General features: G+C 47.9%; 2 protein-coding genes across 3 annotated transcripts; both read left to right on the top strand.

The window, feature by feature from the left end:
• The first annotated feature begins 641 nt into the window (after positions 1-641).
• LOC311220443 (C-type lectin domain family 2 member A-like) lies at positions 642-6,580 on the top strand. 2 transcript variants are annotated; one of them, XM_084303979.1, is made up of 6 exons: positions 642-807; positions 1,254-1,307; positions 1,728-1,820; positions 2,199-2,374; positions 2,486-2,589; positions 5,623-6,580. In XM_084303979.1, exons 1-6 carry the CDS (start codon positions 783-785, stop codon positions 5,762-5,764), a joined length of 594 nt encoding a protein of 197 aa, XP_084160105.1. In that variant the 5' UTR covers positions 642-782; the 3' UTR covers positions 5,765-6,580. The 2 variants fall into 2 exon arrangements, with proteins under 2 accessions (XP_084160105.1, XP_084160106.1); XM_084303980.1 differs by lacking the exon at positions 1,728-1,820.
• A 7,190-nt stretch (positions 6,581-13,770) lies between these two features.
• On the top strand, positions 13,771-23,261 carry LOC311220441 (C-type lectin domain family 2 member B-like). Its single transcript, XM_084303977.1, has 7 exons — positions 13,771-13,910; positions 18,267-18,480; positions 20,261-20,423; positions 20,668-20,778; positions 21,115-21,296; positions 21,679-21,782; positions 22,078-23,261. Exons 3-7 carry the CDS (start codon positions 20,336-20,338, stop codon positions 22,214-22,216), a joined length of 624 nt encoding a protein of 207 aa, XP_084160103.1. The 5' UTR covers positions 13,771-13,910; positions 18,267-18,480; positions 20,261-20,335; the 3' UTR covers positions 22,217-23,261.
• Positions 23,262-24,054: the final 793 nt, after the last annotated feature.

Below are 24,054 nucleotides of genomic sequence, written 5' to 3' on the forward strand. Positions count from 1 at the left end.
CCTTCATTTATTTTGTTTGTTTTCCTCTCTTCTTTTTATTTTTTCCTTTTCCCCTCTCTTTTCCCCTTTCCCTTTTTATTTCTCCTTAGTTAAACTGTTTAGTTCATGGTAGTCTTTATTTAATTGTTATTATTATTTCCCTTTAATTAAATTACCCTTATCTCAACCCGTGAGTTGTTCTTTGCTTTACTTCTCCCCCTCCTCATCTAAAGGAAGGGGAGTGAGAGAGCAGTTGTGGGGTTTAGCTGCCCAGCACGGTAAAACCACCACAAAAACAAAACCAGAAAAACTAAGACCTTTTTATGCTTTGCTTGGGAAATAAAGGGCCAGGCTGGTTTTGTCTGGGAAATTCTTGTGAAACAAAGCAGAAAAAAACAGCCGCATGGTCTGGATTTCCCAGTGTTTTGCCTGTTTACACAGAATAATCATCTGGGCTTTGTTCAGCGCACCTGGACGCTCTTCCTTTAAAGAGACTGAGCTCTTTTTGAGATGGAAATGATTCAGTGGCAATAGCTTCATCTGTGGTTTTCTTGTTTTATTGTTATTTTTTCTTTTTATTTATTTTCAGTTGTGAGCTGGGACATTTTCTGCAGCCTGTGGGACTGAACAAAGCTTGGAGTGAATATAAACAGCAAGAAATGAGGATGTTTTACCACGGGCTTTAAGAAAATGGTGCGTCCGGGCCTAATATAGCATCTCGGATATTTTTTAGAAGAGCTGGCTGGAGAAACAAACAAACAAACGAACAAAAAAAAACAACAGGAAAAAAAGGGACTTTGAGGATGTCAGAAGCCCTTCCTGATGCAGGTAAATAACCCCCGTGCTCTTTCCTTAATGGTCTTAAGGGCTGCCCTGCCTGCGATGGGTGGTTTGGATTTTAGGGTTATGTTGCTATAGTGTGTTCTTCTGGTGGGCTGTCTAAGTGGAGTGGGGGCTGGAGCCAAAAAACGTTGAAGAAATGGGGAAGTTATCGAGTCAGCACTTCCCCATGGCAAACAGAAGGTGCTGAAATGGTTTCCTGGCTCAGAAGCAATGGGCTCGAGCTCTCCTTCAAAGCCGGAAGGTGGAAACCATGCATCCGCCCCCGTCTGCTTTCCATCTCCCCCAAAATAAGGGGGTGAGCTGCTGCTGCAGCCCTTGGGCTGGCCCTAATGGGTACAGAGGGGTGTGTGGGGCCTGATCCTGCTCACGGGGCCAGGCAGGAGGCAGAGGGGCTCCTCCAAGTTCTTACCAGCCCCTTGGCTTTGTTATAGGTGAGGACCCCACTGCTGTGATGATGTCCCCACGCCAAGGAGCAACGGAGACGAGTAAGCACCAGTCCTGTTTTTGGGATGCCACAGTGCTGCTGGAGGTCATGGCAGGGCTTAGAGTTACATGGGCATAATTTAATTTAATTAAAATAGCTGGGGAGAGGAGCGTAAGGACGGGAAAGCTGTGAGAGGTATGGAATGGCCTGAGCTGTGGGTGTGGGTGCAATGCTCATATCCGAGCTTGAAGGGGATGGAAGTGATGCAATGAGCTCAGGCAGCCCTAAAATTCCTCAGAAGGCCTCTGAACTGAGCCTTTTCCCCCGGATAGGATAGGATATGTACTTTCTGGGTGTATTTTCAGGTGCTGGAGGGAATAGGGTGGCAGTGGGCAGCTCAGGGGGCTCTTGGAGGTACTTGTACCCCGTGTTTGTTGACCGTGCCTCTCCTCCATGCTCCGTTGCTTTGTTCTCCCTCCAGCTTTTAGCCTCAAGTGCCTTAAGGACAAACTGTTCCCCATCGGGGTCACCGTGCTCGTGACAGCGTTGCTGATCACCGTCATTGCCCTGGCGGGTAAGAGGATGGAGATGGCCCTACCAGAATCCTCTCCTCCCCTTTGGAAAACCCAGCGGTGAGGATAGGGCAGGGGCTGGGCATGGGATGCCGCAGGAAAACCTGGACGGGGGCAAAATTTGTCCCTAAAGGGGCCAAAACCGCCTCAAAACACTCTGCTCCAGGAGGAAGCTGCAGAAAGACCTTTATGGGGAGAGAAGGAGGTGTTTATTTCAGCCCCGAGTGGCTTCTGGAACTGAAAATGAATATTTTGAACAGAAAGGTGAAAACTACAAAAATAAAATGAGAAGTGGAAATGAACACGTTTTTTACAGGATTAGATCTCACAAATCATCACCACTGATTAAAATAAGCAGATTTCCTTCTGCTTATTTCCAGCCAGGAAATGTCCATCCTGCCCCTCTCCCATCCTTCCCACCTGCTCAGGAAAGGGCATCGGGTTCAGGGAGAAATGCTTCTACTTTGTGGATGTCGAGGCCAACTGGAACAAGAGCCAGAGCTTCTGCCTCTCCCAGGGAGCCCAGCTGGCCACCATCGACAGCCAGGAGGACTTGGTTAAGTGAGGGGTTTGCCGGATGATGGGGTGGCTTTTTGGGAAGCAGCTGTGGGGTTCCTTGGAGGGTGTAAGATAAAGATGGGCACAACATTTCTTCTTTGCTTTCCAGAGCTTCCTATTGCGTTACGGACGTGCCTTGCACTTCTGGGTCTGTCTGCATCGAGAGGGATCCGACCCCTGGAGATGGTGTAACGGGTCTCTCTTCAACAACCTGTACGTCCTGGCTGCTTTTCCTCACATTTTTTAATGGGCTGGGAGCAATTAACCACCCCTTCTTCTAATGCTTGGTCCTTGGTGTTACATATGGAGTGGTAATTCGTGTCAAGAAGATTGTTGATATTAATAAAGAAGGGGGAGATTTGAGAGTGTGGCCATGGGGGTTGGAAAGCCCCGTGGTTGAGATAACATTAGACTCTTAACGATGAGGCCATCAGGAATATAAAAGAGTTTAGAGGGAACAAAGAAGGGTGATTCAGGAGACTCCACGCAGTCTCAGGTTTCTTGTTCTCCAGATGGTCTCTTGTTCTCCAACCATTAAGGCAGGGATGCTTCTGGGTGTTTGCTGCTGATATATGCAAAGTTGTCTGACCAATGAAAAGTTGTTTTGAAAAGAACTGCTGTGGGGAGAAGGGTGTAAGAGGGGAGCCTGCCCTCAAGATAAAAAAGAAGGCAGCAAGATGAAGTTACATCAATAAAGAAGCAGGAGAAGAAGTGAAGAGGAACAGGCTGGCAGAATGGAGACCAGGATGGGAACAGGCACATTGATTGCCTCATGAAGATAGGTTCGGCCAAACTCAGCAAATCACTCAGAGAAGCTTGTACAGAAAGTCGCTGGAAATAGGCGCACTGGAGCTGGAGAGAAGCTCGAGCTGAGAGAAGCGGACCTGTGCACACAACTGCCCCTCGCTGGTCAGCAGCTACGCATTATGGGGAGTCATACGTCCTTAGGAACAAAGACTGTCCTGGTAACCTTACAGCTTATTCTCCTTCTTAACAATCGGACAGTTTATGAGCCTGAAACAGGGGACCAAACTGAGGTCAAGGTGTGGGACTCTGCAACTAAAAACGACAAGGTTGCAGTGGGATTGCTCGGCACCTGGCGAGCAGTCTCTGAGGCCTTAAAGAGCCGTGTGGGGTCACAGTCAGAGATGTGTGGTTTACCAGACAGTGAGGGAGCTGCGGGCTCTTTTACTGATCTGACTGCTACGCCATGGGCCCCTCTGCTGCTACAGCCATCGAAGGCTTTTGCTGTTCCGCCCCCTGCTGACCTAAACGTGGCTTTTGTCCCAGGCCTCATTGGCCTTGAAAAGGAGATGGATATGCTTTTCTTCGATCTGGGAAGAATGGGATACATAAGGCCCAAAGGCCAAGTTGCTTGACAACTTAAAGCGAGACATATTGTTCAAAAGGAATGGAAAATGGAGACTTGTTTGTAATCAAGAAAAGGAGTGGAAGATTGAGACTGTTAAGTCATGGAACTTAAAGGATTGTTTGTTACCTTTCCTGATTGTACATATGTATAGCTGTACTCGGGTTTAGTGCGTGTTTGTGAATATTAGTATTATAAATGAAGTCTCAACTCAATCTGAATTTAGTAATAATTATAAAAGCTATAAAAAGTATAAAAGCTATAAAAGGTATAAAAACTATAAAAGGCAAGTAAACAGGGCTGGGTGTGCGGGGAGTCTACGCTCCACCAACACGCACACATGAACATCAAACATTATAAATATACAGAACATTGCTTTTACATACTAAACCTGAGTACAGCTATACATATGTACAATCAGGAAAGGTAACAAACAATCCTTTAAGTTCCATGACTTAACAGTCTCAATCTTCCACTCCTTTTCTTGATTACAAACAAGTCTCCATTTTCCATTCCTTTTGAACAATATGTCTCCCTTTAAGTTGTCAAGCAACTCGGTCTTTGGGCCTTATGTATCCCGTTCTTCCCGGATTGAAGAAAAGCATATCCATCTCCCTTTTCAAGGCCAGTGAGGCCTGGGACAAAAGGCACGTCCAGGTCACCAGGGGGCGTAACAGCAAAAGCCTTTGACGGCTGTAGCGGGAGAGGGGCCGATGGCGTAGCAGTCAGATCAGTAAACGAGCCCGCAGCCCCCTCACTGTCTGGCAAACCACACATTTGTGATTGTGGCCCCACAGGGCTCTTTAAGGCCTCAGAGACTGCTCACCAGGTGCCGAGCAATCCCACTGCAACCTTGTCGTTTTTAGTTGCAGAGTCCCACACCTTGACCTCAATTTGGTCCCATGTTTCAGGCTCATAAACTGTCCGATTGTTAAGAAGGAGAATAAGCTGTAAGGTTACCAGGACAGTCTTTGTTCCTAAGGACGTATGACTCCCCATAATGCGTAGCTGCTGACCAGCGAGGGGCAGTTGTGTGCACAGGTCCGCTTCTCTCAGCTCGAGCTTCTCTCCAGCTCCAGTGCGCCTATTTCCAGCGACTTTCAGTACAAGCTTCTCTGAGTGATTTGCTGAGTTTGGCCGAACCCATCTTCATGAGGCAATCAATGTGCCTGTTCCCGTCCTGGTCTCCATTCTGACAGCCTGTTCCTTTTCATTCCTTCTTTCTGCTTCTTTATTGATGACATAACTTCATCACATCCTGTTGCCTTTTTTTTTTTTTTTTTTTTTTTTTTTTTTTTATCTTGAGGGCAGGCTCCCCTCTTATACCCTTGTCTCCACAGCAGTTCTTTTCAAAACAACTTTTCATTGGTCAGACAATTTTGAAAGTAACAACAGCAAACACCCAGAAACATCCATGCCTTAATGGCTGGAGAACAACAGACCAGCTGGAGAACAAGAAACCTGAGACTGCATGGAGTCTCCTGAATCACCCTTCTTTGTTCCCTCTAAACTCTTTTATATTCCTGATGGCCTCATCCTTAAGAGTCTAATGTTATGTCAATCACAGGGTTTTCCAACCCCCATGGCCACACTCCCAAGTCTCCCCCTTCTTTATTAATATCAACCATTTTCTCGACACCAATTACCATTCCATATATAACACTGGGAAGCAGCTTGTGGATGCAGAGGGCATCCCTGGATGAACCCATATGGGATTAATCAACCAAAAATATTCCTCCCTTCATGGAAGGGGGCAGACTTAGCTTTGCATAGGGGTCATTGTCCGCTGGAAAGGATTCTTCCTCCTCCTTCCAGCACCGTTTTCTTATGTGGGAGATGCTCAGCCCCTTGACTTCTCCTTCTGCTACTCTGTGCAGGTTTGATATCCGGGGCAATGGCCAATGTGCCTACATCAACAGTGATGGGGTCAGCAGTGACTGGTGCTCCCAGCTGAAGTATTCGGTCTGCAGCCACCCCCTGCAGAGCCCCAGGGGAGCGTGGAGGGGAGTAGAGCCCTGAGCTGCCCCTTTCAGCATCCTCCTGCGTCCTGGAGTCTCTTCCGAATTTACACCATGAAGATGATGAAGAGAAAGCTGCTACCATTAAATCCCCTTGCGTAGGGTTCCTGACGGTACTTTATTTAAAGAAATAACTATTAATTTATTTTAACTTCAGCTTGCAGAAGTAGAAACTCCTCGAAGCAACAGCGTGGAGTTCTGGGATCAAAGGATCCTTCAACCACTCGTGTCTTTGCAGCAGTTGCAGAGAGACTTGGGAATATCCAAAATGTTTGGAAAAAAACATTTTTCCAGCACTCTGAATATTGAGGGCTTGATGCCCTTGTTTGTGGGATTCAGATGTAGGAGGAGAAAGGGAAAGCGGAGGAAAGAAGCAGAGCTGGGAGAAGCCACCAGCCTCGAAGCTCTGTAGCTGCTTTTTGGCATCCTGGTGCTGTGTCCCATCCCGTTTGTGCCTTGTCGTGGCTCCCTCGGGTGAAGCTGTGCTTAAATCTTAGTGGCCTCTTTCTGGCAAATCCAATGCAACGGCGTGCTGCACAAGTGGGAGCGGAGCTGCCCCTTCAATATCGCCGCACAGGCATTCGCCTTCCTTTCCCCCATCACCTGCAGCCTGGGGAGCACCGTAAGCACGATTTTAGTCAACACAACAGAAAACACTTGGATGCTGCTTCCAGCAGCAACATTTCATCTCTTCAGATGGTTGTTTAGCCCCCCGAAAAACTTTAACCAAGTCAGCCGTTCAGCTTGGAGTGTAGCACCCTGTTTTCCTCCTGTTTCTCCAGAGAAAGCAATTTTCCAGCTTTTGCCCCCCCCCAAAAAAAACAAACAAACAAACAAAAAAAAAAAAAACACTCGTTTCTCCTCCCCATACACCCTCTGCTTTGTCTAATAAAAATTTATCTCTCCCAAAAGCTCTATTTTTTTTTTTTTTTTATATCAAAGTCCATGTGGCTACAGCAGGACCCCAGTTGCAAAATATCCCGGATTGGGGCATCTCCTTTTTAACCAGTTGCAATTTCCCTGCCTGAAATTACAGGGAAAATACGTAGGAAAAATGCTTTGATCACTTCTTCCTCTCCTTGCCGAGCAGCTGGGGGCTGCAGGCCCGCATTGCCCAAATTTCATTTGCTCCCCACCAGCTCAGGAAGGATTCTGGGGGGAGTTTGCTGTCAAGGAAGTGGGGTGAGCAACCCAAATTTCTCCTGGGATGGGGTTTTTGCACGGGGCTCGGGAACAACTCACAAATCATCCTGCAAAGGGGATCCATCCATCCACGTCCACTCCTTGCCCTGAGTCGGCATGGTGCTGAGCCCCGTCCAGCTCCCCGTTGTTTCTTTTCTCATGGCCCCAGTGAAGTTCTAGGGGAGGAGGAGGCAGACCCCATCTCCCTGTTTTTCCCCCCCTTTCTCTCCCTTTTCCCCCCTTCTCCCCCGTTTTCTCCCTCTCCCCGTTTTCCCCTCCTCCCCATTTCCTCCTCCACCCTTTTTCACCCCCTCCTCCTTTTTTCCCCCACTCTCTCTTTTTTTTTTTTTCCCACCTTATCCCCCTTTCCCCCTTATCCTCTTTTTCTCCCCCTTCCCCCCTTCTCTCCCTTTTCTTCCCCCTCCCTCTTTTTCCCCCCTCTTCACCTCCTTTTCTCCCCCTTCTCCCCTTTTAACCCCCTTCCATCCCTCTTTTCTCCCCCTTCTATTATTATTGTATTATTTTATTATTATTATTTCCCCCCTCTTTATTATTATTTATTTTCCCCCGACATCCAATTGTCTCTGCAACTTGGGCAGGCAGCATCAGCTGGAAAAAAAATCCGATTGCAGTCGTGATGCTTTCTCTTTGGTCCTTTACCTTCTCCTCCACGCTCTTCAGCACCACCAGCTCTGCCCTCCTGTCCTTGCAGTCACGTCCTGCCTCTTCCCAGGACAGGGTTTTTGCAGAAACCCAGTAGCATTTGGTGGCGAAGGGCTGCCAGCCCACAGGGCAGAGCCAGCAGCCCTCAGCACCTGGGGCAGGGGTTGGGGACGTGAGCTGGGTAAGGGGTGAAGCTGGGAGACCCCTCCCCAGGACCCTCCCAAGCTTTTCTCAACCCCCTGTTTTGTTTTGTTTTGTTTTTTAGGAGAAAAATCTTTATGAGAACTGGGGGGAAAGCTGGGGTTGGAGGGATAGGAGCAGAGGTTGAAGGTACAAAGAGGGGTGCATGGAGAGGGCAAGGATAAAGGTGACAACACGGAGGGAAAGCAGCAGGATAGTGAGGTCTAGGGGGGGCTTTCCCTCGCTGTTGGGCCCCGTTTTCTGCGTGGAGGGGGCCCAAAGCAAGCCAACACCCCCGTAACAGCGTGGGCTACCTGGTGCCTGGTGGCTCTCGGCCTCGCACAGCCGCTCTCTGAGCCCCAGCTGGAAGTAGTTCAGGGAGCAGTTGGAGCTGGGGGTGTCCTTGCCCAGGCAGGATTCCCAGGAGCATGAGCCAGTGGGATTGAGGCTGTTTCCATCTGAAATTGGGGAGCGGGATGGGTTTGACCCCAGGATGCAAGCAGTGGGGTGAAACCCTCGTGCGGAGCCACCCTCGGCGTGGGATGGAGCAAGGTGCTGCCGGAGGGAGCAGGGATTTGTGGCAGCACAGGCATCAAACCCACAAAACAACAAACAAACAATAAAAACAGCCTGGTGGGTCCAGGGGATGTTCTCCAAATATAGGCGAAATACGGAGCTGCCATGGCTTTTTGGGGGGGGATGTGATTTGTTTTCCCCCCACACACCCTGACACCCCGCCACTCACCGTGTCGCTGCAGCAGCCACACCACGATGCCCGCCAGGACGGCGGCCCCAACCCATCCGGTTCCCAGTATCACCCAGTACCACTGACGACCTGCAACGGGACCTGTATTGGGAGAGTAACCCACATCGTCGCCATCCCTTCCCTGTTTTAACCCCCTTCAGTTTGGTGTCCACGTCATGGGGACAGTCAAGTCTGTCCCCCCTCCCCCCCTCACCCTGCATCCTGCAAGGTGGCTTGGAGGGGAGCTGAGAAGCAAAAAAAACACCCACAAGCTGCCTCCCTCACTTGCCCGAGGTGATAAACAGCAGCTCAGCTCCTCTACATCCCGTGCTGCACCTGGGAGGGGGCTTGGGGGGGGTCCTGGCTCAAGGGAAGGGCACAAAATGAAGCCTTTGGGTGCTCAAAGCCACAATTGCTGCTCGGTTGCAGCCCGCTTGCAGAAGACCTCGTGCGAGGTGAGAAAGGGGAGCGTGCAAAAGCTCTGCAGGTAGCGGTGTCCTCGGGGAAATTCTCCTTGCAGCACATTTCAGAGAGATTTGGGGAAAGAAATCTGCTCGTGCAGCTGCTCTGCCCTGTAGCAGAGGTGGACAGCAAACATCCTCGAGAAAAATGAGGATTTGGGCCGGAAAAAAAAAACCTCTTCTTCCTGTGTTTCCCCCGCCCCATTCTAGGGCCCAGCAGCTCCGGGGTGGCACCAGGGACAGCACCAGCACCGTTTGTAGGGTGTCCAGCCCACCTCCCCCAAAAGATATAGGCCCAAAGCCCAAAGGGACCCCAGCACCCATGGGTACGAAGCAAATCCACTCACCGGGAGGCTTTGGGAGCTGTGGGATGCCTCTGGGACCCGGTGGCAACTGCAGGTCGGTGTAAACCGTTGTCAGCGCCATCGCCAGCAGTCCCCAAGGAGCAGCAGAGCCAGGTGCAGGGGCAGAAAAAGGAAATTATTATTATTTTATATATATATTTTTTCCTGGAGGTAAAGCTGGGTGAAGCGGCGCTGGGTGTCTGAGCCTCGCCTGCTGCCCTCTGCTCCCCAACCTGCTGAGGCCGCCCACAAAAAGCGGTTTCCGAAAGCGAAGCAGCCTCTGAGAGGTGCAAAGGGAAGGACATTTTATTTAGTTAGCATAAAACTTGAAAAAAATATATATATAGCAAAAAGAAATATCAAAATCAAAAGCATTAAAAAAGCAATAGCAACCCCTTCTTCTCCAGGAGAGCGGGGTCAGGGCAGGGCTTTCATCTCATTTATTATCATGTTTGTATTGCAATTATCTTCTTGCACAGAGGTTTCTGCACCTTGGCACCAAGCTGGGGAGGGGAGCATAACGCCCTTTTCCATGCAATTATCCCCAAAATTCCACTTAATAATCAGTACCTCTCCCTTTCCCACCTTTGGAGGTGAGGGTAAAACCTTGGAGGGGGGAAGAAGAAGCAGAAGCCACCAGCGCTCAGCCCCTTTGCCTCCAGCACCTCTGCAAGCCAGAGACAGGTGTAAGGGATGGGGATTTTAGCAAAAATAAATAAAATGAAATAGATTTTAAGGTAGAATCTGCACGGCTGCTCCCTCCCTAACATTTTTTGCAAAAGTGCTGCAAAACTGTTCCCTTGACAGCAGCATCGGGTGGTTTAGCACCTTTTCAGAACCTCATCCACGACAAGAGTTAACAGATTAACACCTCGTAATGTTTTGTGTCTTCGTTTAATTTTTAAGCCACCAAACCTCCCCATCCTCAGCCCTTCCTGCCTCTGGGCTTTTGAATTTTCTTGGTTTCTCTTGGATTCTGCACTTTCTCTTTTAAATAACCCCCAGGCGAATTTCTTTTCTTGCAAAAGAAATTTGCAGCAGCAAGAAGTCCACGCCAGGATGAAATTTCCTTCCTATTTTTATTTTTCATTTTAATTTATGGGCCCCTTCCAACTAAGGATATTCTATGATTCTGGTTTTTAAGTCCTAGCATCCTTGTTTCCTCTGATTTATTTTTGCTCCTTTTCACCCCATAGTTTAGCACCTTCATTCATTTTATTTTAATTTATATTCTCACAAATCGTGGGCAAGCATGAAGAGATGCTTCACCCCAAACATCACCCCCATCATCTCCCTTCCTTTAGATGGCTGAGGCTTTGGAGGTGCAAAATTTCCATTTTCCATAAATTTCTCCACCAAAAGTCTTTGGGAATATGGGCAGTGAAGAGCCACCTCATTAAGAAGGTTGGATGTAATGATTTCGTCAACGAACCTCGCTGGATTTATCAACTGAATTCAGGTTTGAGATATCTGAGCTCACATCGCAGCCTCTCCACCCCAACTATTGCTCCAGAGCAAAGAGTACAAGGGTTGCAGAGCAAAGTGGTGGAAACGTCTCCTCTGTTTGGGGTGGAGAGGACAAAAATTGGTGGAATTAATGACTGAGAGAAGCTTTTTGTGGAGAAGAGCTTGCACAAGCCTCTGTGGTTGGTGGTGGTGAACCAGCTGAAGAAATGCTCCAGGGGAAGAAATGGGTGAAAAACCTGCAACTTTTCCCACTTTTCCTGCAGCCCATCCCAAAATCCAAAACACCTTCACACACCAACCAATGCCAACTGGGTGACGGCTCCCATCATCGCGGCACGGATCCCCCAGACCCTTCTTGTCCCCTCTTAGGCTGGGGAAAACAACTGAAGCCCTGAGGTTTCCTCTTGCAGCACCAGTGCCCTGTTCTCCCTCCTGCTCTGTGAAGTACTGGAGGATGTGGCTTTGCTCTGCAGGTTGTTTTTTTGGTCAAATAAAGCAGACAAGAAATCATCATTCTCTACCAGACAGCCCCAAATGGGGATCCCAGGGCACAGCAGAAAGGATGCGTCCATCCCATTGTCCTTTGCCTACGTTTTGTGGCTGTACAAATTCATGTTGGGGATTTTTAGGTGTCCTTTCAACACCCAAAATTTTGGTTCAAATGATTTTGCATCCACTGTGTTTGATTTTTAGTTTTTTTTTTTTTTTTTTTTTTTTTTTTGTAAATAGTTTCCTCTTCCAAACTCCATCCTTCACCCAAAACCCAGAGCTTGGTCCATCCCAGTAGCCCGTCCCCTCTTTCCTGCTTCACCCCCTCTCTTTTGGGGCTGGAGCTGCCCAAAACTAACCTATAAACCCCCTTTTTATTCGACCACCTCAAACACAACCTTTCCCAACCCAAAACACATTATTATCACCTTATTTTCTCCGGTAGAGGGAGCAACACACAATGACTACTCCTGCTCTGGATCACAGAGGCTTCGCCCCAGCTGAGCCAAAGCTCCCTCCAGGCATGGGGCCCAATTCCGGAAAACTTCAAAAATCAGCGGATTAAAATTGAGCTTCGGGTTTGCGAAGGGCAGGGAGTAGGGGAATTGAGCCGGGCAAAATTCATTTACACTTGCAGGGAGCAAACCCGCTATAAAGCTGCCACTCAGCACGTTCAAAAACCCTTTTTTTCTCCATAAAAGGGATGTTTTCACCAGTCTGTGGCCAACCTAAATGTGCTCTTTCAAACCCAAGTGTGAAGAGACGCTGCTCTAGCTTTAAAGATAAAATTGAAAAAAAAAATAAAAATTGAAAGATGGCTTTCTTGCAAAATTTGTCATTTTTGAAGGAAATGGGGGTTGGACCTGATGATTTCTCGAGGTCCCTTCCAACCCCTACAATTTTATCATTCTGTGAAAACATAAAGCAAATTTCTAGGGACTCCTTCTGCCTTGGCGGCTGAGGAATTTGGTGCTCTGATTTCTGCTGGTTTAAAAGCAGAAAATACGGCCTGAATATATGGCATTTGATGGAGAGCTTCCAATGCCTTCTCATCGTGTGCTGCATGCTCTGCAGAGCTCCTGTGTCTCCAAGAGCTGCCCACAGCTTCAGCTGGGAGAAAATCTGTGTTTTAGCAAACGGGCAGTTTTCTAATGGAAATGTGCGCTTCTCTTTTTAGTTTTATTTTTTGGCCACTCCTTCTCAATATCTTCATTAGCAAGGGGGAGTGGTTAGAGCAAGGGGCAGTATTTAAAGGGGGAAAAAAAAAAAAAAAGTTTCTCAGCACACCGATCGCTGATCCACAGCTTTGGTAACACCCTTACTCACACAGCACTGGAGGAAGCAGGGAGAAGAGAGATTAGGAATAATGAACAACGCAGCATGAAATAATTTTCCGGGCCAAAACAACCGGGAATTGTTCCAGTGAGGAAGCTACACCCTGCTGTCATAAGCAGAACTTCTGGATGCTCTGAACTATCACGGCTGAGACTGGGAGGAGGCTCGGCGACAGCAGCACAGCCGCCTTTAACCACACAGGTGCTGGGATATGCCTGGGGAAAAAAATAATAATACATTTTGGGGGACTTCAGGGAGCAATTTGCAATGCCAAAGGGTGTCCAGGATGAGGAAAGCAGCCACGGGTGCACAAATGCACACAGCCGCTTGCTCCGCCTCCTTCCTGCTGAATTCCCACAAAATGCCTGGGTCATCTTGCTCAGTGCTGTGGAAATCACCGTCATTTATCTTGTTGCTGCCCAGATGGTTTCATTCTCCCTCCCCCAGCACGTTTTTCCCCATCGGATCCATCCCTCGTGCTCCTGGCAGGGTCCTTCAGGCTCCCCAAATGTGCAGAGACTCGGCTGCATCCTATGGGGCTCGATGTCCTTTGGGACGTGGAGTCCTGCTACTGAAACCTTGCCATGTAAACCCACAACAGATAGAGACACGCTCCCCTTTCTGAGCCCCCAGCCGTGTGTTTGCCCATCCTGAGGGGGAAAAATCATCTTGATCTCCTGGGAGTCGTCCTCTCCCCATCTCCCCTTTGCCCTCTGTACCCACAAGAAAACAAACAAGCAAACAAAAAGATAATCCTATTTTGAGGGGACAAAAGGTTATTTTGAGCAGCCAACCAGACCTCAAACATCCTCAAAAACTTCAGTTTTGCCCCAGGAAGAGGTGAGTCAAAGCCACATTACCATGACACCCACTTTGCATGCAAGTCTTTGCAAGCCAGCTCAGACAATAAAATGTTGTTTTGGTGCTTTCAGCGTTACAGCACTACATGCAGCATTACTCCCCCCGGGGGCCTTAAACTCCTTCCACTGGCTTTCTTCAATAAAAGTAACAGAGGATTGCTTTCCTTCGCCTTTTGCTAACAGGCAAACATTTATAACCTGTGTTCAAGTGGCAGCCAGCGAGGTTTGAGTCACTTTACATATATTGGTCAAGAGAGGCGTTCCTCCTGCCACTGCTCTTCTGCAGGATCACAGGCTGAGCAATACCCCTCCCCTCGCTTTAAGTTTAACTCCCTGCCTCTGCAGCACCTCCTCCTCTCCTTCACTGAATTGCAGCACAAGCAAGACTTAAGACACCACGAGTAGACACACTGCTCTTAGGGTAAGTCCACGTGTGAGTAGCAAAATTCGGGGCCGGCTGAGCAAGCAACGCTCGGCTAGGGGCTGAAATGGGGAGGGAAGGAGCAGCCAGTCAGGATGGGTTTCCATCTTCTTTCCTTCTTTTTTTTCTTAAGATTTTTTTTTTTTGTTCCCTTGCCCTCTCCCACTTTTCTACCCTCTGTCTCTTTCTCGCATTTCTTTACGTGTTTGTGCTGTTTTTTTTTTTTCTTTTTCTTTTTTTTTTCTTTTCTTCTTTTTTTCTCATTGTCCTCATTCTCAAATTGGAAAGCAATTTACCTCCAAAATTTGCTGTTGTGACAAAATTGAAAGCAGCAAGACCTGAAGTCACATCCTTTGCTGCCTTCTCACCTTGCCTTCTCCTCACCTTCTCCCCCCTCTGGTGTCTATGGGTTTAATAACCACAAAGGGCTCGTTTTTTCAGTCCTAGATTAACTGGTCCAGGGCAAGAAACCTGTGGCCATCTACCAATGGCCTTGCTGTCACATCTGCTCATGTAGAAATGGTTTTCGTGTCCCTTCCCCTAGGTGGTTGGCTGGGACCTATCCTGGCACCTTCCCAATGAGATCTTGGGTGTCTGTGACACAGAAAGGAGGTGGGATGGGGATCCTACTCCAGCAGCCTTTTTCCCCTATATTTTTTGGGAGCTCCAAAACCTGGCTGGGCTCAGCCAGCTCGAAGCAGGTGATGGATTCAGCCCTGGCCCTAAAACCAGTGCATTCCCCTTCCCGAGAAACAAACATGGTTGTGCTCACACTGCCCCAGTGGAGACCTTTCCGACGGGAAAAAATGCAGTGGGAAGATGGGGAAAGCACCAAAATGTACCCCAAAGTGCCCCTTGATGCTGGAAATTCTGGGGAAGGCTGAGCCATATCCTCTACGCAACTACCACAATGAGCTGTATCCTTTTTGAAACGATCTGAAAGGAACTTGTGGTGACCTGGGGGTCGGCCTGTTATTGCAGATAATTAACGATAGGACTAGAGGAAATGGCCCCAAGTAGTGCCAGGGGAGGTTAAGGTTGGAAATTTGGAGAAATTTTTTCCTCAGAATTAGTGATTAGGACTGGGAACAAGTTGCTCAGGGAGGTGTCTCAGTCAGCAAGAGATGGTAGAGTTCAGGAGACCTCAATGGTTAACCAGGCAACTGCTTGGCAAATTGAGTGGGAGAGGAGTGTCTAAAGGTCATGGGGCTGGCCATGTGGGAGGAATATAAGGCTGTTAGCTGATGTAGAGAGGCAACTAGGAAAGCAAAGGCCTCCCTAAAATTCAACCTTACTCAAGGGGTAAATGACAACAAAAGGGCTTCTTTAAATACATCACAGATACAACTAACATTAGGGGCATCGTAGGCACACTTTGCTTCACCAAGGGAGTTGTGCTTGACCAAGCTGACAGCCTTTCATGAGGACATAACTGGGTGGATAGAAGGTGGTAAAGCAGCGGATGTGGCTATCTTGATTTCAGTAAAGGCTTTGACACCATCTCCCACGGCATCCCCACAGCTAAACAGAGGAAGTGTGGTCTGGACGATGGGGTAGTGAGGTGGGCTGTGAAGAGGCTGAAGGGAAGAAGCCAGAGGGTTGTGGTCAGTGGGACGGAGTCAAGTTGGAGGCCTGTATCTCGTGGAGTCCCTCAGGGGTCGGTACTGGGAGACCAGTTGGGGAATTGGGCAGGGAGACCTTATGGCTCCCTACAGCTACCTGAAAGGAAGGTGTGGGAGCAGGGGGTCAGCCCCTTCTCACAGATAAGTAGTGATAGGACCTGAAGGAACAGCCCCAAGTAGTGCCAGGGGAGGTTGAGGTTGAAAATTAGGAGACACTTCTCAGAAAGTGTGGTTAGGCACTGGGACGGGTTGCCCAGGGAGGTGGTGGAGTCACCGTCCCTGGGGGTGTTCAGGGAAAGGTTGGACGTGGTGCTTGGGGACATGGTTTAGGGGGTGACATTGGTGGGAGGGGGATGGGTGGGCCTTCATTTTGGGGGTCTTTTCCCGCCTTGATGATTGATTCTTTGAATATCTGAAGTAAAACTAGACAAGGGCACACAAATGCACTTAGTCACTTCCTCCACACCCCCTCTGCCGTTTCGTTTCCCCGAAATGTTGTGGTTTTCTTGCTCAGTGATCACGCCCACTCTTTAACTCTTTGCTGCCCGAATAGTTTCATCTTCCCTCCCTCAGCACACCTGTCCATATCGGATCTGTTATAAAGAAACAAAGAAATGAAAGAAATAAAGAAACGTCCTTAGGAACAAAGACTGTCCTGGTAACCTTACAGCTTATTCTCCTTCTTAAAAATCGGACAGTTTATGAGCCTGAAACATGGGACCAAATTGAGGTCAAGGTGTGGGACTCTGCAACTAAAAATGACAAGGTTGCGGTGAGATTGCTGGGCACCTGGCGAGCAATTTCCGAGGCCTTAAAGAGCCATGCGGGGCCACAGTCATAAAAGTATGGTTTGCCAGACAGCGAGTGTTATAAATGAAGATACAACTCGATTTGAATTTCGTAATGTTTATAAAAGAATATTTATAAAAGGCAAGTAAACAGCGCTGGGTGTGCGGGGAGTCTACGCTCCACCAACACGCACACACGAACATCAAATGTTCCAAATATACAGAACATTTCTTTTACATACTAAACCCGAGTACACCTATACATACGTGCAATCAGAAAAGGTAACAAACAATCCTTTAAGTTCCATGACTTAACAGTCTCCATTTTCCATTCTTTTTCTTGATTACAAACAAGTCTCCATCTTCCATTCCTTTTGAACAATATGTCTCGCTTTAAGTTGTCAAGCAACTCGGTCTTTGGGCCTTATGTATCCCGTTCTTCCCGGATCGAAGAAAAGCATATCCATCTCCCATCTCCTTTTGAAGGTCAATAGTGCCTGGATCAAAAGGCACGTTCAGGTCAACAGGGAGCAGAACAGCAAAAGCCTTTGATGGCAGTAGCAGCAGAGGGGCCCATGGCGTAGCAGTTGGATCAGTAAACGAGCCCAAAGCTCCCTCACTGTCTGGCAAACCACACATTTTTGACTGTGGCCCCACACGGCTCTTTAAAGCCTCAGAGACTGCTCGCCAGGTGCCGAGCAATCCCACTGCAACCTTGTCGTTTCTAGTTGCAGAGTCCCACCCCTTAACCTCAATTTGGTCCCATGTTTCAGGCTCATAAACTGTCCGATTGTTAAGAAGGAGAATAAGCTGTAAGGTTACCAGGACTTTGTTCCTAAGGGTGTATGATTGCCCATAATGCGCAGCTGCTTATCAGCGAGGGGCAGTTGTGTGCACAGGTCCGCTTCTCTCAGCTCGAGCTTCTTTCCAGCTCCTGTGCACCTATTTCTAGCGACTTTCAGTACAAGCTTCTCTGAGCAGTTTGCTGAGTTTGGCCGAACCTATCTTCATGAGGCAATCAATGTGCCTGCTCCCGTCCTGGTCTCCATTCTACTAGCCTGCTCCTTTTCACTCCTTCTTTCTGCTTTTTTATTGATGACATAACTTCATCACATAGTGTTGCTTTCCTTTTTTACCTTGGAAGGCTGGCTCCCCTCTTATACCTTTGTCTCCACAGCAGTACTTTTCAAAAACAACTTTTCATTGGTCAAACAACTTTGCATATAACAACAGCAAACACCCAGCAACTTCCATGCCTTAATGGCTGGAGAACAAGAAACTGGAGACTGCATGGAGTCTCCTGAATCACCCTTCTTTGTTCCCTCTAAACTCTTTTATATTCCTGATGACCTCATCCTTAAGAGTCTGATGTTATCATCAACCACGGGGCTTTTTGACCGCCATGGCCAAATTCCACATCTCCCCCTTCTTTATTAATATCAACCAACTTCTTGACACGAATTATTATGCTTGATATCCTTTGGGACATGGAGTCCTGCTACCGAAACCCTGCCACATAAACCCACAACAGATGGAGACAGGCTCCCCTTTCTGAGCCCCCAGCTGTGAGTTTGCCCATCCTGAGGGGGAAAAATCATCTTGATCTCCTGGGAGTCGTCCTCGCCCCATCTCCCCTTTGCCCTCTGCACCCACAAGGAAACAAACAAACAAACAAAAAGATAATCTTATTTTGAGGGGACAAAAGATTATTTTGAGCAGCCCACCAGACCTCAAACAACTTCAGTTTTGCCACAGGAAGAGGTGAGTCAAAGCCACATTACTGTGGCCCCCCACTTTGCATGCAAACCTTTGCAAAGTAGCTCAGAGGGAAACACCTTGTGTTGTATTAGGACATGCAGAATTACTCCCCCTGGGGTCTTAAGTTCTCCCCACTTTGTTTCAAGAAAAATAACAGAAGATTGCTTTCCTTCCTCTTTCATAAACAGGAAAAAATTTGTAACAGAATTTCAAGGAACAGCCAGTGGTGTTTGGAAATCTTTAGCCCTCTTGGTCAAGAGGGTTATATATCTTGGTGAGAAGGCGTTCCTACCACATCAGCAGTAGGCAGGCTGAGTGCTACCCCTCCCTCGCTGTTACAGGACCGCGCAACAAACAGAATGACTCACACAGGAAACCAGGACTAGGCAGAGTACTGCTGGGGTAAGTCCACGTCTGAGAAACTAAATTTGGGGCTAGCAGAGCAAGAAACGCTCAACTCAGGGCTGAAATGGGGAGGGAATGAGCAGCCAGCCAGGGCGGGTCTCTATCTTCTTTATTTTTTTACAGATTTTTTTATTCCTTTCTCCTCTCCCGTTTTTCCACCCTCTTTGTCTCTTTCTCGCCTTTCTTTTTGCATTTGTGCTGTTTTTTTTCTCATTCTCCTCATGTTCTGTCCCTTTTTTAAATCCAAAATTGTGCACCCAGTGAGCTTGCCTGCCACTCATATTTTCTGGGAAAAGACAAAAAAAAAACACATTCCCAAATTTGTCCTTTTCAGCTGGCTTTAGTGAAGCTTCTGCTGCCTCAAGGGCTGTGTGAATCTTCTTGCAGATATTTAGAACTCCTAGGGGATTTTTTTTGTTTTGTTTTGTTTTCTGGTTTTAAACATTTCCATCTGTTTTTGCTGGATATTTTTGCCTGTTTGTTACTTTGGGAGAGCTTTTCCAGTTTCTCTTCTAGCTAAAGCATCTGGGTGCTTTCTTTGTGCTTTTCCTGGAAGGGAATTAAAAGAAAAATAAAGATGAAATGAAGCAAAAAATAATACTGATCAGTAGAATTAATAATCTGGAGGGAGCTGCAGTAAAAAAGCAGACTGGGGGGGGAAAGAAATAAAACCTGGTTACAAGCTCAGGCTCTTTTGAGTCTGCAGGGTGCAAAATCCACCAACGTGTGTGCTTTTTTCTAGGGAATTTTGCTTAATTTTACAATTGTTACAAAATGGAAGCTTAACCAAAAGGAGAAGAGAAGCTCTTCTCTTGAAATGAAGAAACGAAAGCATGTAACTATCAGTTTCCTTACTGGTATCAGAAACATTTGGTTTTCAGAGAAGTCTTAGTTGGGTTAGGGTAGTTTTAGCTCATGCAAGCCAAATTTGAAGCTGAGCCAGGCTTTGTACTACAGAGTTTGGGGTACCTGCATCCCACACTTGTTACAAATTTTTATTATCCCCTGCCAAATTCAATCCTAAAACTTCTTTCAAAATACTATTTCCCAGCACGACCCCTAGCACTGAATATTCCTCCTACAATTTTTCCTTGTGTGCTGCTGTATTCACTCAAAACCAAAACCTTTCTCCTCCTTAGGAGCTTATTCCTAAAAGTTTGCAATGTGGATGAAGGCTGTTTTGGAAATAGTTTTTTCTTGTTAATTATTTCCCAACAACAGTGACAAGATCTGTGGTGCAAGAGCTGCTCTGTTTGAACAGCAGCCAGCACAGCCTGTTATCGTTGCAGGGAAAACTGAGATACGGAATGGCTGCAAGCCAAGAATGTCAGCACAAACAGATGGTGACTTATTACCTCCTCTGCTTTTTTTCAAATTCAGCTTCCTGCTTGCTTGCTGAGCTGAAGCCAGCTGGGGGAGGGTGTTCTGTGACAAACAGCTCAACTCCCTTTGAGCTTTTAACCCTGATAGGCAGTGCACTTCCTTTAATTTTTTTTAGCATTTAAAGTCAGTTTAAACTTCTGTCTTTCTCTTTTCTCCTTCTCTTTCTTTTTCTCCTTTTCTTTCTCTCTTTTTTTTTTTTTCCTTCTCTTTCTTTCTTCATCTTTTCTTTCTTCCTTTCTCCCATCCTTTCACCCTTCCTCCATTCCCCTCCAGCAGACCACAAGCCCTCTCCCCAACCGTGGTCTCCCCATGTCCCCTCCAGATCCCCACAAGTCCTCAGACCCGGGGGGCTTTGCTGGCCCCCCAACACTCAACCCTCTCCTTGCTATCACAGTGTGCTCAGCCAGCTGCTGAGACAGCCCTGGATGTGTGGATGTGATCAGTGAGACCCGACATTTCCTTGCCAGCCATGGGGAAAGGAGCCCAAGAAAAAACTCACCCCGACCAAGAAGAAGTGCTGAACCCTCCAAGAGATGAAGAAAATCAATCTAAATGGGGTAATGCTGGGGGAAAGCGAGATCTGGGTCCAGTGGGGCACTGGTGGGATGGGCACCAGCCAGGGTGTTTTGGTGGGGGGAGGACAGACTCTGAATTTTACCTCTGAATCACCTGGAGGACCTCAAAGAAGGGAGCTCCTATCCCAAGGGGGAGGGTTATAGGATCAACCGTGGATCCAGCAGAAAAAGGGCAAATGGGGGGTGGAAAGACCCAGCCCACATCTCCTGCTCTCTTCTCCACCAGGCTCCAGCCCCCATGGGATGGAAAAGAAATGTCGTCGTGTACACAAGCTCCTGACTCCGCTGTGTGTGGTGCTGAGTGTCCTTGTCCTCATTCTGCTGGTGACCTTGATTGGTGAGTCCCACTGGAGCATCCCCACAGCAGGGAGATGGGCCAGGAACTTGTTTCAGGGATGGAGTGGGGAATTCCAGGGTTTTCCCAGCAGGATAAGAAGCCCCCCAAGCATAGCACTGAGCCTGCTTCATGGGCACCCCCTTTTGGCCCCTCAACCAGGCTCTACTCAGCCTTTCCAAGCAGGTGCCCCATTTTGGTGCATCCCAACCCCCCTACATTTGCTGGAGGGGAATACATATAATTAAAAAAATGCTATTTTTCTGCCTTTTTTTTTTTTTTTTTTTTTTTTTTGTGGCTGTCCGTGCATCTCACCTGCTCGGTTTTCTTCTTTTACAGTTGTGCGTCTGCAGTCTCACTCATCACATCCCCAATTCTCCGACGTGTGCCCAGCCATGTGGATTGGCTTCCACAGCAAGTGCTACTATTTCTCAAAGAATGAAAGCAACTGGAAAACCAGCTTGGAGAAGTGCAAGGCCATGGAAGCCTCCCTGACCTCCATAGACAGCCAGGAGGAACTGGTGAGAACTGGGCACGAGTCCCAATGCCTGCTCTGGTGTGGAAAATGTGTGGGACCAGACCAAAAACCCATTTTCCCCCAAATATCACCCACTGCCAAAGCCAGAAGAAGATGCTCTGGGGAAAGCAACAGCCCAGGCTGGGGAGTGAGCAATATCACATTATTTTCTCCAAAACTCCCTCCCTGCGTCCAGATGGGTGCTGTCCCGATCTTTGCCCTCAAGGGGCTTCCTTTTTCTGTGAAATTGTAGAATATTCACATCTCTCAAATCAAATCACCTTCCTATTGCAGGGTTCCTATTGCTGGCTGAGTTGTATTTTAGATAGACAGGATCACCTAAACCCTTTTCTTTCTTTCTTTTTTTTTTCCTTTTTTCTCTAAAGGCTTTCATCAAGCGCTACAAGGGCCCAGCAAACCACTGGTTCGGGCTGCACGAGGAAGACAATGGCCAGCTGAGGTGGACCAATGGGACAGCCTTCAACAACTGGTCAGTCCCTCCGCCTGTCAGGGTTGGGTGCTTCGGGTTGGCAATTAGGGCAGGAGTTCTTATAGGGTCTGGGATGGCCTCTTTTGGGACGGGGACCTTCTCCTGCCACCGCACCGCTGGTTTTCCATGGGAGGCTTGGTGCGGACCAAGGATGCTGTGCTCTGAACCCCTATTAAACCTTGAACACTGCCCCTTCCGACCTTCCCAAGAGAGGAAACCCCAGGTTTTCTTCCCGTTTTTAGGGTAGTTTTCCTACTTTCTGTTCTGCTCACTCCTGAGTGTGTCTGCATTGCAGGTTTGAGGTGCGGGGAGGTGGCCCTTGTGCGTACGTAAACCACGAGAGGATCAGCTCAGCCTTCTGCAACACAGAGAAATACTGGATCTGCAGCAAGCCCAACAACTACGTCGAGTGGAGGCAAAAGATTTACCCCTAGTAAAAGATCTCATAAATATAATGCTTGTGCCATGACTAGCACAAAAGCTGGTAAAAACTTCCTTAAACCTGCTTTTTTGCAGCAACATTATTACAATTTATTTTCTGCTCAGATTCTTGCAGGCTCATTCAATCTTCTGTGCTGTCCAGCAACGAGAGGGATCTGGCAGTTTTAGCTGAGAGCAAGGTGAATGAATATGAGCCAGCAGTCTGCCCTGTCAGCCAGGAGGGTTGCCCCAATATCTTCCATATTTGGTATCTGTGACAGCTTTTTAATCCCCCTGAATGGCTTTATAGCCCAATAGCTTGATGCATCCCATACCCCGGGGTGCATCAAGCACTATATCACTAATCAGTCGAGGGAGGTGATTGTCCCGCTATACTCTGCACTGGGCCGGCCTCCCCTTTGAGTACTGTGTGCAGTTTTGGGCACCACAGCACAAGAAGGACATTGAAGTGTTGGAGAGTGTCCAGAGAAGAGCCAGAGAGATGGTGAAGGGCCCAGAGGGGAAGACGTATGAGGAGCTGCTAAGGGGGCTTGACTTGTTCAGCCTCAAAAAGAGGAAGCTGATGGCAGACCTCATCATGGCCTACAGCTTCCTCCTGAGGTGGAGTGGAGGGACAGGCGCTGATCTCTTCTCTTTAGTGACCAGGGATAGGACCCGCGGAATGGTGTCAAGCTGAGGCAGGGGAAGTTCAGGCTGGCCATCAGGAAGAGGTTCTTCATCAAGAGGGTGGTTGCACGCTGGAACAGGCTCCCCAGGGAAGCAGTCACTGCAGCAAGCCTATTTGAGTTTAAGACGCATTTTATCTGTGCTCTTAGTCACATGGCATGAACTTTCATAATCCTGTATGTTTGTAACAACAGATTTGAAACCTACGAATCTGACGTGCTATGGAATTATGCTATTTTTTTCCTATACATTTTCTGTTGGAAGGAGGACAAAGCAAGAATGCGACAAATGCAGTCTGTGTGTACATATAAGTATGATTTTTTTTAATTAAAAAAAAAAATAAACCACATGCTAATTTCACCAGTCCATACACTGATAGTCTCAGCTGTGATTGGTTGGCTTCAAACCCCGAAATTACTCGCAGAGCTGTAACAAGGAGGGTTGGCTTCACCCCAAATATTAGCAGCAAGCATCCTGCAGGCTGGGCTTTTCGGGGTAGGCACCACACAGGTCTCTGTCTCCTGCAGTCTTTGAAAGGAGATGGAAGGGTTTTATCTGGCAAACCCACTTGTGGTCGCTCCCACAGCCATGGACCTCCAGCTTCTTGTCTTTCAATGTTGCGCAGCCGTTCTCTACACTCTGAAGGGAATTGAACCTGCAAACCAAAACCGTCAGCACTCAAAAGCAGCTCCTTTTGCTCTTGGGAGAGGGGGCAACGGGACCTTCTCTCCCAGCCTGTCTCACTGGGCTCCAGGAGGCTTCCTTCTGCGGGCTTGCCCAGATGCGCGTGCAGATTGCTGTGCTTGCACTACCATCTGGCTCCTTCCTCCACTGGAGCATGCCCAGGGCATTAAAACCACGTTGGCTGCGTAGGCATGACTAGATGTTGGGTTATAGCGCTTCGTACAGCCAACTAATGGGCTATAAAGCCATTCGGGGGGATTAAAAAGCTGTCGCAGATACCAAATATTGAAGATATTGGGGCAGAAGTGGAGCAAAGCTGCTCCGCACACCGCGGGTTGCAGCTGTACTCACATGGTGGCATCGAAGGAGGAGTTGTCCACCCATTTCCATGTGTAGTTGGATGACTTTAATCCGATCCACACCGTCAGCTTCTCCTTGCTGTCCTGCTGGATCCCCTCATTTAAGTGCTCCTGGGAAATGG

The sequence above is a fragment of the Netta rufina genome (genome assembly GCF_964035555.1).
Source record: "Netta rufina genome assembly, chromosome: 31".
NCBI classification, from domain to species: Eukaryota; Metazoa; Chordata; class Aves; order Anseriformes; family Anatidae; genus Netta; species Netta rufina.

Excerpts from the sequence above, each read along its gene's own strand:
- LOC311220443 (XM_084303979.1), top strand. The coding sequence starts at position 783 with ATGTCAGAAGCCCTTCCTGATGCAG. Across the intron at positions 808-1,253 it reads AGAAGCCCTTCCTGATGCAG|GTGAGGACCCCACTGCTGTG; the intron begins GTAAATAACCCC and ends GCTTTGTTATAG. Across the intron at positions 2,375-2,485 it reads TCGACAGCCAGGAGGACTTG|AGCTTCCTATTGCGTTACGG; the intron begins GTTAAGTGAGGG and ends TTTGCTTTCCAG.
- LOC311220441 (XM_084303977.1), top strand. The coding sequence starts at position 20,336 with ATGGGGAAAGGAGCCCAAGAAAAAACTCACCCCGACCAAGAAGAAGTG. Across the intron at positions 20,779-21,114 it reads TCTGCTGGTGACCTTGATTG|TTGTGCGTCTGCAGTCTCAC; the intron begins GTGAGTCCCACT and ends CTTCTTTTACAG. Across the intron at positions 21,297-21,678 it reads TAGACAGCCAGGAGGAACTG|GCTTTCATCAAGCGCTACAA; the intron begins GTGAGAACTGGG and ends TTTTCTCTAAAG.